The 14,835-nt window shown below is 38.6% G+C and overlaps 1 protein-coding gene across 1 annotated transcript in view; it reads right to left on the bottom strand.

Moving 5' to 3' along the window:
• The window catches only part of LAMA1 (laminin subunit alpha 1), a 101,604-nt gene that overhangs the window by 58,616 nt on the left and 28,153 nt on the right, over nt 1-14,835 (bottom strand). The window contains exons 4-10 of the mRNA XM_085319357.1: nt 10,759-11,001; nt 7,956-8,135; nt 4,863-4,952; nt 4,261-4,378; nt 3,019-3,197; nt 2,079-2,184; nt 1,453-1,613 (exon numbers count right to left, since the gene is read on the bottom strand). Coding sequence (XP_085175483.1) covers nt 1,453-1,613; nt 2,079-2,184; nt 3,019-3,197; nt 4,261-4,378; nt 4,863-4,952; nt 7,956-8,135; nt 10,759-11,001 — 1,077 coding nt within the window. The remainder of the gene's footprint in view (nt 1-1,452; nt 1,614-2,078; nt 2,185-3,018; nt 3,198-4,260; nt 4,379-4,862; nt 4,953-7,955; nt 8,136-10,758; nt 11,002-14,835) is intronic.

Genomic DNA, 14,835 nt, shown 5'->3' with positions numbered 1-14,835 from the left:
TCCAGAGCACTCTGTTACAAAGTGGCAACACCACCATCTCCTCTTGTGCATCCCTACTTCGTGTGCGAGTTTCACATAAGTTCACATATAAGTTTTACTCTTTGAACAGGTAGGTTATCTGCTTTTGTAAGCAAAATACAAACTGGTTTTGCAAATCATAAGAAAAATGTAGTTGATCCCCATATCGTTGATTCAAAGGCTCAGGATGTCTGCTTCTAATCCCAGGTAAAGGGCCACCTGACATAATGAGATTTTTAAAACCTGGATTTTTAGAGAAATAATAATTGCATGTTCTTTTAAGCTGTGGGTTTGCATTACTGTGTTCATGGAGACTGCACTGGCTTAGAAATCCTGCCTCCTTCATTTGACACTTGGAGCAGACAACCTCCTTCCTCCACATAGGTGGGCTGGTGGCTGGTGACACTCTCAGGGATCTCACCTARAAATTCTGTATGCCAGGTTCATACTCATGACAACATTTGTCCAGTTTACACCAAAATTTCCACCAGTTTAGCTGCACTGGCTAAAAACATGTTACTCCAGCACAAAAACAGACAGAGCAGTTGTATCTCTTTTTTCTTACTTTACTTGGCTACTGGAGCTATTTCTTTCTTCCAGGAGTATGTCTCTGGTTACTTATATGTTTGATATTTTGGATCAATTTACGCAAAAGAACTAAGCAGTTTTAGAAAAGCTGTCAAACAAATGACAGGTTTTTTTGGCTGCAGTTCACTGTCATACTTGGCAACAAATATAAAAAACTACTAGCTAATATTTGTTTCAGAAAATTAAGTGTAACTTCTTTAAATATTGACACACAGCTTCCTAATAAAGCTCAGCAGAATCTACAGCTGCAAGATATTTCAAAGGGATTGTATATTTACCAATAAATAAAAAAGGAGGCTGCAAATCTGCTCTTTTATTTGTTTACATTTTTGACAGTTTATATTTTGTGATCAAACAATCAAATCAGACTTCATACACAGGTCTAATCTAATTATTCCAATAATTCTTTCCAAATGCATACCAATACTTCACGGAAAGCAGATGTTATAAACATCCTTTCTTTACGTGAGCTCAGTGGGTTTAAATAAAACGATCAGCCCATCCCTAAAACCAAATCCAGCTAGGCATACTGTCATTCTCTCYGTGATTCTTTTTCACACTTAGAAATATGTGCAGATGTTACGTGATTTTAATGCTAGCCTGGCCCATTTTTATAGCAAGTGTTGTATCTGTAACATACAGAACTCTTCAACATAAACTGTCATATTTTCAATACAGAAATTATTTAGTCATTTTATACTCTTTTTYGTTTGGTGTATACCTATACTAAATTACTTGTTATGAAATAAATGTTCTTTCCAGTTAAGGAGTAAGTTTATCTTATTAACAGTGAAAATATAAATCCATCCACAGATTCCCCTTTAAATAGAAACGAGAGACACTTACTTTGCAAAGACAAGGTTCTGTGCATGGATCTTCATTAATGCTACCAACCAGGCTGCAGTTACATCGCAGGCAGTGAGGGAAGCCCCGATACCCAAATGCACATCGATCACATTTTTCTCCTGTGTAACCTTCTCTGCATTCACACTGACCTGGCCAAGTCCCTTGAAAACCAAAACCAGATGAACAAACAAATAAATAAGAGCTGGATGCAAGATGTCTCAGCGTATGCAAGCGATTTTACACTCCTTTTTGGTTACACTCCATGTTACATTCCACACAGATACTTGGCCCAATGTCAGCCTCACTGTTTATTTTTCATGTTTAGAGTACCAGATGCACAGAAACTCCACCAGGATGGARTATTTCACAGCTGTAATAGCATTCATAAAGAATAACGTTAGATCTSAATCCTTCAAAAGCCCTCCATCCCCAGACAACAAGCTAATGAACGGCCTCGAAGTATCTGAAAATGCCTGTAAGTACATCACGCCTCACCTCGTCCCTCCAAAACAAGCGGTACCTAACCGGCAGGCACTCACAACAAGACGGTGTTCCCTCAGCCCTCAGTGCCCAGAGACATTAGCCAGACTTCGGGTTTAGGGGGCAGGCGCTTCCCGCTCCCTTACCGCGCTGCGCGTCCGAATGGAGCTCGTCTTTGACGCAGCGAGGACTCAGGGACCCGAAGGGGTCGCAGCCGCAGGGGAAGCAGGGGTGATCCTCATAGGGAGAAACCTGCAAAACAAACAGCCTCTGACAAATTCTCTCTAACGGAGGAAAGCAAAGTTGCATCTGTTCCTTGTCTGGGGCCACTGGAACTGGTATGAACRAGGACTGGAAAAGCTAGCAGGCAGTAACAGATCAAGGGGCTCAATCTGTTTCATTTTAGCAAAGAGAAGATCCGGGGATGACAGTTCAAAAATAACTTAAACTGGCAAACAAAATTTGTTTTTTAGAGCAGACAAAGGCGTAATAACAGCTAATGGGCTGGAAGTTGAAGCCTGACACATTCAACCTAAATATATATTATTAGGTGTGCCAGCAAATCACCACTGTGCTGGTTTGCTAAAGATTATGGAAATCTTTGCAGAAGATGCCCTCTAGTTCAAAGAAGAAGAAAATGAAGGAAATCCTTGGCTCTGCATTCAAGGGGAGGACAGATTACCTAATCATGAGGATTCATTCTGACTTCAATAATCTATATATATTTGAACTATAAGGCAATGCAATTCATATGGCAAGGATTTTCTTTTCTTTCAGGGAAGCCTGAAATTTCCCTTTGAGCACCTCAGATTTAAAGAAAATCAGTAATGACCTCCAGATACCTACTTTTACTGGCTACAAACTGATTGAAGACTTTCCTTAAATTCTTCTTACAGTAAGTGAATCAGAGAATCTCAGACTCAAATTTACTTCTGTACTGGGTTTTTACTTGCTGTCTAACCACACTCATACAGACTCACCCTTGCTCTCTACGCCTACCTATACTGGAATTACACATTTCATGAGATCACATTGCAATCTATTAAAATCAACAAAGCATTAGAATGATATTCTCAAAAACCTTACTTTGTGTGGTCTAAAATATCCATCAGCACACATTTCACAGTTGATACCAGTAGTATGTTGAGTACAGTTTAAACAGACGCCACCTCCTATATACTGGCCGTGAATATTTATGCTCCTTTTCTGATCTGCAATACTCTGGTTGTAATAACAATCTTCTGCTTTGTTATGACAATTGCACTCTAAGAAGGAACAGAAAAGAAATCCACTTTTTTTTTTCCATTTACATGGTGTAACAGTTCCTATGACACCGAAATTTTATAAAGAGTACAATGGAAGAAAAGCATATTGAACTGTGTTTCAGCAGTCTCAATACACTGTATTCATCAGCAAGTAAGCACATTTCAAAACCAGTCACCAGTTTAATAGCAGCCATTTTAACACTACTCTGTAGATCAAATTAAGACAACCCTGTTAGCAGTGAGATGTCCATGTCAGGTGTCAATAGTAATGTGTGTTACTACCACCAGTTAYTTTTACATTTTCTGTCCTCTGCATTACAGGAGAAAATCTAATTCTTCTGTTCTCTGTATTATAGACAAAAGCCAGAGGGGTCATCAGTATATAAGTATAAAATTGATTTAAGTTAGCGGATGGTTGGGTCCAGATACTCATAAACACCTACTTTCTAAACAGTCACATTAGGAGCCGTATCAAGAACACCACTCTTCCACTTGCAACTGTAGATTTTATTTAATAGGCTCTTCACCGTCTGTAGCCTGTGCCAAACATTAGCAAAGTGAAGAGGGAAAATGCACTAACAAGCCCTAGCAACATGCTGAGCTGTATCAAATTACTGGCACAACCTAAGTCAATCTATCAGATAATCCGAAATGTAATCAGCCAGTAAGGAAAGTTTCTTAGAGAACGTTTGTGTTGCCAGAACAACGTTGTTTGTCTGACACAAAATTTATGATCAACRCAAGAGATTTGAATTTCAAGTAGCTAACAAAATGACTGATGCAAATCTGCTAGTTTTCACTGGAGTATAATAAATCCCCAAGACTGTTTTGTCAGATCCTCTCTGAAAAAATTACTACATGACACCTCCACTAGCCATACAGGCATGTGGGATAGAGTATTTTAAATTACCTAAATTACTATAAGTAGTCCCTCTGCCTTCACTTAACATCATGAAAACAATTTAATTTTGTTGGGAATAGGTACAGATTTCTACTAAAAGCAACCTTAAACAATAACATAATAAGCCTTTATAAAACTACCTAAGTCTTTGTGCATACTTACTCTCACATTTGTTCCCAGCAGAAATGGTTCCCGGTCTCCATGGTTTCTGATGGTACCCAGGACAGCACTTATTACAGCTCTCTCCACATGTGTTGTGTTCACACTGGCACTGCAATTGCTAAGGGAAAAAGAAAAAAAAATATTGCTTTCTTGAAATATTTTTATATGGGTCATTTACTCAGTGTTCCCAAAAGTCTGCCTAATATCAAATTTACTCCAGAAAATGTTAGACCTACAAATACCATTCAATTAGCATGAGACTGCCCAACCATGCTATATTGACACAGGYAAGTAACCTTTCTAGAATAGAAGGGACAAGTCTCTTGTGTTGCAAAACAGATTGTTTCCTGTAATGTCTCTTTTTTTTTTTTTTTTTTAACTTTAATGTCAAAAAAAACCCTTCACTTTGGAAAAAAGTAAATCTACAAGAGACCCAGATACAAAGAAAAGGAGGGGGAAGAAAGCAAATAATTTGTATTCATTGTGGAGTAAGAGCTCCTTTATCCTCCTCTTTCGCATTCTCCTTAGGCAAAGGACTATTTTTCTTTTTTTCAATTAGAAAAGTTGTTCTACGAAAAGAAATAAGTGAAATTAAAGAATACCTTTGTGATTTCATCCAGTGGACAGCTTCGAGCATGGCCGTAACAAATGCACATACCACCAACAGAGATGTCCTTTATTGAATAGTAGTACTACAAAAAGAAAAACGGAAAAAGGGATGAAGAAAAGGCATTTTAATGTATTTATACGTTTYCCACACACACTGGAAAATATAGTATCAGCATTCTACTATTTTTTTGACTTGAAAAATCCAAGTAACTATTTCAAGCTTTGAATTTCTGAAACTTGGGGAGATCTGGTTTTGTAAATTTTCGCATTTTTCCCTCACTAGTACAAAACACAAACTGATTTTTAACTTCAAATAAGTACACACAACACCGAAATTTGAAGGAAGTCTATCATATGTGACCTAAGCCAAAATTTCCTTGCAAAAAATCCTTTTTTACCCTATAAGAAGCCATACGGCATAACATATTGTTATATTTGAATTTTAGTTTGGGGAGTAAGAGGGTATGCTTTCTTGAAATGGGAACTCTGTCCTCCATTAAAACTAGTTTGTGCACTTCCTTTCAGACGAGCTCTTTGCTGCCAGTGTGATGTAGTGTATTAGTCTACTCACATTTTTAGCTTAAAAACTGGTAATACAGTAGAGCAGAGAAAATYAATATTGCCAGGTTGTGAGCAGAAGCTACATACACAAGGAAAAGATTTAACTTTCAAGGCAAGGAAGAGGCAGGAAATAACCCATCTGGGTTCAGTTACAGCTGCAGTATCAACAGGGTTGGCCTGTTTGTATCCTGGGAAGTATGTGCTACAGGGCAAATGAAAAAGAAATACTTTCTGAGGATGCTTCTAAGAAAAGAGTTCAAGACTCTCAGACCTAACAACCCTAGAGTCATCTGGTTCAGGAAGAGGAGGTAGCCCTGGGTGGTCAGACCTGCTGACTCATGGACCATTACTGCTTTAAAAGAGCACTGAGCTGGAACAAACCAGCCTCTTTGATTTCCTATTTAACTTTTTAGGCTTTTTTTTTTTTTTTTTTTTTTTTTTTTTTTTTTTTTTTTTTAATGTTACGGGTTTGGATTGCAAAAAACACTCAGGAACTTGTTAACATTAAGGCTTTAACTACAGAGAAGGAGGTTTAGGCTGAGAAAAGCAAAAGTGCTGTGTTTGTTAGTATTGGGAAAGCTCCCTGCCTTCTGCGCTTCATCTCCTTTCTCCTTCCTCTTCAAACTCACTGTATGTTCTTCAGTCTCAAGCCATGTGCAGCCTGAGGCTGAATAACAGACCAGTGTCAATCAAATGCCACAAAAAATAAATAATCCTGTTGAACACTTGGAAAAGTTCTGCATCAGCCCTTTTAGAAGACTATATACAAGAAATCAATACAGTCAACATCAACAACTGGAGTCAAAGTCTTCAAAAACATTAAATATGAAATCCAGAGAGTAGGCAGCGATTACCTTGGTTGTAGTTAGTTGCACAACAACGAGATACAAAGTGAGACGTCAGGATTTGGGAACCCTGCCCAACAGAACCCATTCTCGTGAACACCAAGATGTGTAGCTATTCATATAGAATTGCACTAGGTAGCACTAAGTAGGCCTGCACTAAGCCCTGGACTGCACAGTTGTGCAGCGTAGGAAAGCAATGGAAAGCAATGGATATCCTCATCATCCTTTTGCTTCTTGGGTCAGCTGTGCATTTGTACGCTTCCACAACGAGCCTTCCCTTTTGGAACGAGCTCCTTCTTGATACAATATTAACCATAGACATACATATATATTTACCACTCTGCTCCATGGGATCATCTCAGCAGCTCAGCTTGTAGATTAACAGTTTCTTTGAGGCCAGCAAGGCACAGCTGGATCAGCTGTCCAGTCCTCTGTGCTTGCAGTCCCCTGGCTAGAGATTTCGCTATGGAAGAGAAGTAACAAGCAGAGCATCCAGGCCTCGCACTTCAGCGATGCTCTAGCTGAAGGAGCACCTCCGCGATCAAGGTGAGATGGGGCTGCTTTGAAACTACTTGTTATGCTCTCACCCACCAAAACCTGGCCAGACTAGGTCCTTTCTCCCTCCTCTGCTCAGCTGCCTGACCAGACCTCACACCACTAGTGCTATCCTCCTAAACTGGCAAACTGCTCCATGCACAAGAGCTCATCGAAGCTGTGTGACTGCAAAAGGACTGTGTATACAAGAGAAGCCACAAATGTAAGAGTCCTGTTGTGCAAGATGGAGACGCAGGTCATTGCTTTACTAGTTGCTTGTTGAAGCTTGTTAAAGGCAAGTAGCTCACAAGGGAAGAAAAGAGGTAACACTTCATATTCTTCTGTCCTCTTCAGGAGGCCCTAATTGTATGGAAATTCAAAGATACAAAAGCTACACTTATACATGAAACTACCACTATCCTAACCTATAGATCTCAGGCAAATTAAGAAGAAGGTGAAAAGGGCAAAATACAAAGCAGGAATGTCACACAAAAAATAGAAGGTACTGCTATTAGCGGCTCTGATACTAAATTTCTACGAGAGATTGAACAAGTCAGCCTAAGTGCTTGGTGCCTCAGTTTCTCCAGTTTCAACATCAGATGTGTAAAGTTAATACTCTAAAAATTCTGTTTGAGTGTTTTGTATCATTATTGATTCATGGGCTTAAATACATTTTGATAAAAACAGTCTTAAGAAAGAAAAGGAAGAAAACTTCTCATCAGACATCAAAATTCACAATGACAAGGTTTTCAAGTATTTCTTTTTATAAATGAGAGCACTGGGAATTGAAATTCTTAATATACCAGAAAAGGTACTGCACAGTTGCATTAAGAGCAACCTCAGGTGACGTTTTTATCAGCAAAACCATATTTCTTTGCTGAAGAAACATTAGAAAAGCTGTTCCTACATATTCCTGTTTACATGTTTTGAACATATAAATCAAAAAGCAAAAAAAAAAATCTCTAAAAATACTTTTTCAAAGTTTTTTGTGGCAAGGTGCACTGTTAATAACATCAGCAAGAAAGCAAGAATTAGTTAACCTTTATAAATAACTCAATTTATGAATGGCAAGTAATTCTGCAAGAAGATCAAAGCAGGCTTTTCCATCCAGTGGTACTGAGTACCGTTTCTGAACCATCAGCTTACCCTTCTGGTCACAATGGGATCTAGTTCTTTAGGATCGTGATGGCTGAGAGTCATAAGGTCAGCATTAAGGGTTCTAATACGCTGCAGCCGTAGGCGGATGTACCGTGCAGAAGTAAAGTCCAAAAGTTTTTGCGAAGGATCATCAGCACTAGGTCTACCGTTGATCAATGACGTGTGAATCTAGAAAGAGAGCCCAACTTAATCATAAAGATAACTGTGATCCATTTACAACAACAGAGACGCTTCAGTATGAGAATTAAAGATTGTTTTCCAGCATCTCATGATGGTAAGATGTCAAATCAACTCCATTTCCCCCCCCCCAAMTTATACCTGCAGGTAAAACACCTGTTTCTTAACTGATGCAGTTCTGAAACCACCACTCTTGGTTTACAGAGTCTAATTTCTTCAGGACTTTTGTAGAGATACTATAAAGAGAAGAAAAGTACCACAGAGTAGTCCTCACTTCCTCTGGTCTTCTCTGTTGGGATGGAACATATAACTCTGACCATAAACACAGTTTTGCCCTTACAGATTGTCTCCTATGCAACCTGTAAAGACCCTATTGCAAAATGTATTATCGCACATATGCTCAGTCAGGGAGAATTAATGGGATAATCCTATGCTCTGCTGCAACCATTCCCAATCAACAAAGATTAACAGTGTTAAGACAGCGCAGTGGGAAGCCACAACAAAGATGGCAATAGAAAGCAGGAGGCTGCCATCACAACACAACTCATGTGGCCTCYATCCTACTATCTCAGCCCTCCTGAGTTGGTCCCAGTAAGGGGGCTTCTGGTATCGAGCTGCACAACTTGCTCTAGCTACAGCCCCTCGTAGCTGCCTTCTTTCCAGTGCAACTCAGGAAAACTCAAGTCACCACAGTGACTTTGGGCTCACAGTCATGTTTCAGACCATATTTATGTAGAGTAATTTTGTCTCATGCACCCCTCTCTGAATTTAAAGTTTAAGCTTTCTCTGATACTGTAAAAATCTTTCAATTGAAAATATTTCTAAAAATTCAAGGCTTTTTTTACTTTTTTTTTAATTTACACCTGTAATATATTATAGAAGCTAGGGACTTTCTAAATAGTAATTATCAAAGGTGTACAAACACCCCCTGGAAATGGAGTTCACACTTCCAACATTGTAACTGCGGCATTRAGGGACTATTATTGCAATTATTCATGATGAGCCCTGATGTTCTTAAAAAAATTTCTGGAAGTAGGTTTTCAAGCAGCGTACAAGAGATTAACATCAGTGCTCTTTAAATAGCAGTAGTAATACCTCTTTAAACCCTCCAACAACCTAGCGGCCAACCTGGTAAAATGTCAGTTTTCTCATTTGACATAAAATATTGGTAGCAAGTTACATCCCCATTTAGAAAACGTGTCCCTTTTCCCTTCCTGGTTCTTCTGCACCAGGGCAGGTCCAAGCTGACTGCAGAACATTGGGATGCGATGAATGCTGGGTACACAGCAAGTGCTTACAGAGATGAGCTGGTGCGTGCAACCTCCTATAACCCCTACACYTAAGTCCAATAGGTTGGCCAGAACCAGTTAGGAAGCAATAGAAATATATTTTCAAAACAGGCAAGATTCTCTGTGCTGGAAATATTCCCGTCTGCCATTACAGCTATGAAGGAGCAGCCAGTCCTTCGTGGAGAACAGTTCTTCTACGGTACAGAGCAATTTAATCATGTTTTTATTATACTCAGATGAAACAATGTTCCAGGTAGTGCTGTTAACTATACTTGAATCACTCAATTCAGTGTACATCAGGAAAAATAAATGAGCACAAAATATCATTAATCTGAATCCGTGGCATTCCTGGGCTCAGAGTCAGACTGCCTGTCAGGCATTCATTACCAGAGGCACTGTTTGCACACAGTTAACCTAAGGGCTTTCTGGTTGATTGTGGCGAGAGCCAGGTTAAGTTTCTTTATCTGTGCCATCTGATCTGTAGGGCACATGCTTAGCATCACTGCAACAAATACGTGATTAAAATAAATGGGCCTTGATGTCATCTGAATTTCATTCGTTTTCTCCTGCTGAAACGTAGTTTGGAGTTCGTGTGAACAAAAAGAAGTTTGACATGCTTCAGTTGTTAGCCGCGTACACTCCAATCTTTTTTTAACCAATAAACAAAAGCATATTGGCTTCTATTAAATAAGGGGTTGCTAGCATTCTCCATGGGATAACACTGCATTTTACTACCACATAAGAAGAGCGTTCACAATAGAATAACCACTGGTTTTACTGTACCAGTTCATTATGTGGCTGCCTCTAGGAAATAAATGAGACAAGTACCATGAATAGAGTTTGTTAGGAGAAAGAACAATCAACAGTGAGGCTACATAACTCATAGCTCTTTTAATTATGCTCCATCCCTGAAAGAATGCCAAGGCTTGTTTAGGCGCTCCAGCTGTGCAGAGCACTTCAACAGTGTTTGCAGCTTTATCTCACACAACCAGGTGTTCCTAACACAGGGGTTTTCTTTATTAAATGAAAAACCTGGCAGAACATAGAGTCTCTGCTGCAGTCTTTCAGGGTTGAGTAACTAATAATTCACAGCTAATAGCCACCATCAAATTAGGCTGAGAGAGAGAATGAAGAGTTTAGTAACAGGAGTATGTAGAGCCACACAAATACTGATACATAYGATAAAGGTAGTATCGTTATAGGAGAGCAACAGCCCATCTGGCAATGCTGAAGGTGATGAACCAGATAATTGCAATTCAAATGGTTTAAAGTTACAATCAGTCCACGTTCATACTCACATATTGCAAGTGTCAAAGCAAACGTACCTCTCCATGTTCCAGAGGAACTAGTCTGGAATAGTAGGAGGTGCAGATCACTTCATCATCTCTCTTGTACGTAGGAGGCCCAATTCTTGGGGTAATATTATAACGAGTTAAACATTCTGTGTCACTAATTGCATAGTATTGCCATGGTCTGAACTCTGTGCCGTCGACAGAGCGTTCCAAAATCCAGTTTCCAGGTCGTGGAGCATTAGCAGCTTTGATGATGACATATGCAACTTGAAAGACCTTTAAAAAAGAAAAAGAAAAACAAGAAAAAAACAAGAAAGAAAATTTTAGCACTTTATTCTGCTGTATAAAAGACAACCAGAGGCCAATGTGGTACTAAAATAACTCAAATTTTTAAGAGAGGGTAAAATTTGGTAGAGTGACTTGATAAAATTTTTGCACAAACCTTTGACAAAAGATCAATCTAATCTTTTATGATACTAACAAATATGTATCATTTTTGTCAAAACTTTTAATATTACAACAAAACACTTGTTTATGTGACTAAAAAAACCAAATATATTTAGCTCATCTTTCTGTGATAACCTAATAGCTGAAATATATATAGACTGTAGATTTCAGGATTAGTTGGATATAGTATCCTTTTCATGGGAAAAGTGGTATTTAGTTTTTTTGAACTGCTGAGGGCTTCAAAGAGATTTTTTTTTCCCAGAACAGCTGCAGTCCAAACAATCCTTTGTTTCACATTTTAGCTGGGATTTTAATCCTCTCAATAACAGCATTTCTGATAAGCTTTTTACACCCTATATTAAGAATCTCTGTGCATTCCATTTTCATTCTGTTACATTTATACTTACTTAAGCAAAGGGCTATTTACAGTGTCTACTGAAAAAGCACACAGACCAATAAGAGGTATGTAACAAATGTAAGTGTTTATTTAGGAATAGTAGCTGTTTTTGCAATTTCTCAGCTATGTTGATAGCTTGAATATTTTCTTTCTTTACAGTTGTGTGTCCAAAGCACACAGTTCAGCACATCTGTGACTGAACAGGACAGTAATCAGTTTTGTATAACCTTTTAAGCAAGCTGCTCATGGCAGCTAGATAACCTGCACTGGCCCCCAACTAGCTACAGCATCAGCCACTAACACTGAGGTGCACTTACTCCAAAGCTACTGTCTTCTTCCTTACCTAATACCTACTATGTCATCTCACTGAAAGTTGGTCGTCTTTGCAACACCTTATACGAGTTCAGCGTTTTACATGCACTACATTATCAAGCCACATTTAGATGAAAGAAAAATGCCATGTTATTCGGCCATCTCAGAGGTCTGTACTCCCACTTGAATAGACTGCCTGGTTGGCCGGTGTAATTATAATAACTCCTGTCTGCATGTGCAAGATGAACATGGGGTTCAGCTCCAATTTGGCCATAATCTTTTCTTTCAGATATTTTTAAATACAAATTTATTTCTTTTTTGCAATACAGATGGAACCAGAATAGCATTTGCCATCTAAAAGCCGAATAGGGAAATAAGCACATAAATAGTGATTGTACTGTCTGTGCAATTCAGGAAGCTACTTTAAAAAAAAAAAAAAAAAAAAAAAAAAAGAAAGAAAAAAAGAAAAGTTAAGTGAACAGAGCTTTGCTTAGGAGACTTGCAGACATGAGAGGGAAAAAGTTTTGGTGGTACCTATCTGAGGTATACCTATGATACAGGCAATACCTATGAACTCAGTTTTGATGAAAATCAGACCAAGTTTATATCAACTTGCAAGTTATGTCTGAATTTTATTTTCATGTACTCCAATTGCATCCTTTGAGCCAGATATCAAGTACGTATAAACAGAAGTATTTCCAGTTGTTTCAATAAATATAAAAACTTACACAAACTAAGGATTTTGTCTACTGACTTCTAGGGCATTTCAGCAACACAAAGCAGACATAAACAAAGAGAAGCCAGCTTACTGTTTAGTCACAGCCTTACAGTCTCAGAAATAAAATTTCTATAGGGCTTGCAAATTCTCTGTCTTACAGCACAGTCGCAAAAGTTGATCAAAGTTAAGTGAAAACTAAGAACTATCATCTAGCTTCTATGCAGAGAAGAGTACYTTTAGGGAAGAGTGCCTTTAAATAAAACTTACGTGATACCAACAAGCTCCAACTGAGAAAACATTGAAATACATGCTTTTAAAGTGAAAAGAATGGAATTCAGGCAGACTGAGTCAAGCAACTGTAATTCCCTACACACCACCTGGAGCTCATTAATTATCTTTGCAGTAGTAGACTTACATATCTGTTTTACACTGTGTTATGCACAAGCAGAAGAATTCTGGGTGTYATCATTTCAATACCCCTCAGCTGAAGCCAGTAAAAGCCACTTATTTGTACACGCATTTTCTTCATCACACAAAAAAGAATGGAAGAAGGAATTGCCGCACACCTGAAAGTTCCTTTGAAGTTAATCATCTCTTTCCAACACAAAAAAGATGCAAGACTAGAACACTAATTTGTTTTCAGTACCATGGTAAAAAGTTTTCCTCAAAGCCTCTTCATTTCTCTTTTGTTTATTTATTTATTTATTTTTCTTCTCTGTTTGCTATCATCAACTAAAATGCTTCCATGCTTATTATACAGTCGGCTGAACAACAAACGATCCGCTTTTGATTACATGGAGATTTTTCAAGACCCATTATAGTCTGCAGCTGATGTAGCTTGTTTTAAATCCAGTTTCAACTAGTAACAGTAAGTTATCCTTCATCACAAACTATAACTGCAGCCAACTGCTACAGAAATAAAATTAAGTAATATTCACAAGAGTACAAAGGTTAAATTTAGTTTGAATAACAAGTTTTTGGAGTTAGGGGGAAGGAGAAGGAAAGCCAATTAAAGAGAAAGATATTCACAGCAATTGTGCATGTATTCTACTTCATTTTATCATCACATCATGAAGTCTTCTTTTTTTCTAAGAAGCATAGCAGCCATGCTTGGTATTCATCTAAAGATTGATTTTTCCTGCATATCTACAGTTCACCAAGAGCTGAAATGAAGATACTTGAAGCTGACAACCTAAGAGAGACATCCAAAAATCAATTAACAGTTCTGCAAACATTGAAGTATGTGCAGTCAGCCTGCATAGAAAACTGTTGTCTTCTTTTTCTCCTGGATCCTCTTGAGTCTTTTCCATTTACTCACATAGCCCATAAGTACCTAAATATTCACAGGATACTGAATATCAGCAATATCAGAAAAATTTCTCAGCCCCTGAAATGATGTAGCTTAAATGTAAGGATTTTGTATAAATGCTCCTGCCAATAGTAAGGTACAGGACAACCAGGCAGTAGGAGTTGTGTTCTCAGGGGTTGCTTTCCCAAGCAAGGGAGTGAAGAGGGAGGCAGGGATGCAGATGTGCCCAGTGCCTGCAGCTTCAGACATTTTAAGGAAGGTCAACAGGTGAGGTTTGGGAGACCTCACATCCCAGAGCCTCTGCAACCTGCAGACATTTGAACCAGCAACTGTGTGTAATGCAAACTGAATTTCCAACATCCTTGGAGTACCTCCTTAAAGATTACTTTTATGAGTTCTCAGCTCTGAAGGCAGTTTCGTACTGCTCTCCACCTCCATTCACCGGCCACCAACTGGCCACCTGATAAACTTAAGCTCTGTGGCATGAGCTAATGATTTGTACATTTTAATCTGACAGTGTAGCTTTCCCAGAACTAATTTCCTTATTGAGCTACAAGGGTAAAAAGGGCAAGCCAAAACAAGTTAGCAATTCCCAAGCAGCCATAGATTATAAAGTGTCATTTTACAGGCATTTCAGTCCTGACTGCAAAGAGCAGCCAAATAAACTTGTACCAAAGTATACCATCTCTGTAGCAGCAATACCAAGGTAACATCATTCTGCTTTATTTTGTCTTTCTCCTAACAATCTCGATTCCCTGAATGCAGATCCAGCAGCACAAAGTGCATGATTCCTGAAACACATTTATAAGCAAATTTTTCTCCCCATTCCACAGGCAATTTTGCATACCACGTTGCTCAAGACTGTAAACTCAGGCAACAGTGGCCACGCAGCAGATGCTAGCCAAACATGCTAGCTATTGCCAGGGC

This window comes from Rhea americana, unplaced genomic scaffold, assembly GCF_003343005.1.
Source record: "Rhea americana isolate MKP2758 unplaced genomic scaffold, rheAme1 scaffold_58, whole genome shotgun sequence".
NCBI classification, from domain to species: domain Eukaryota; kingdom Metazoa; phylum Chordata; class Aves; order Rheiformes; family Rheidae; genus Rhea; species Rhea americana.
This window is presented reverse-complemented; position numbering and strand designations above follow the sequence as displayed.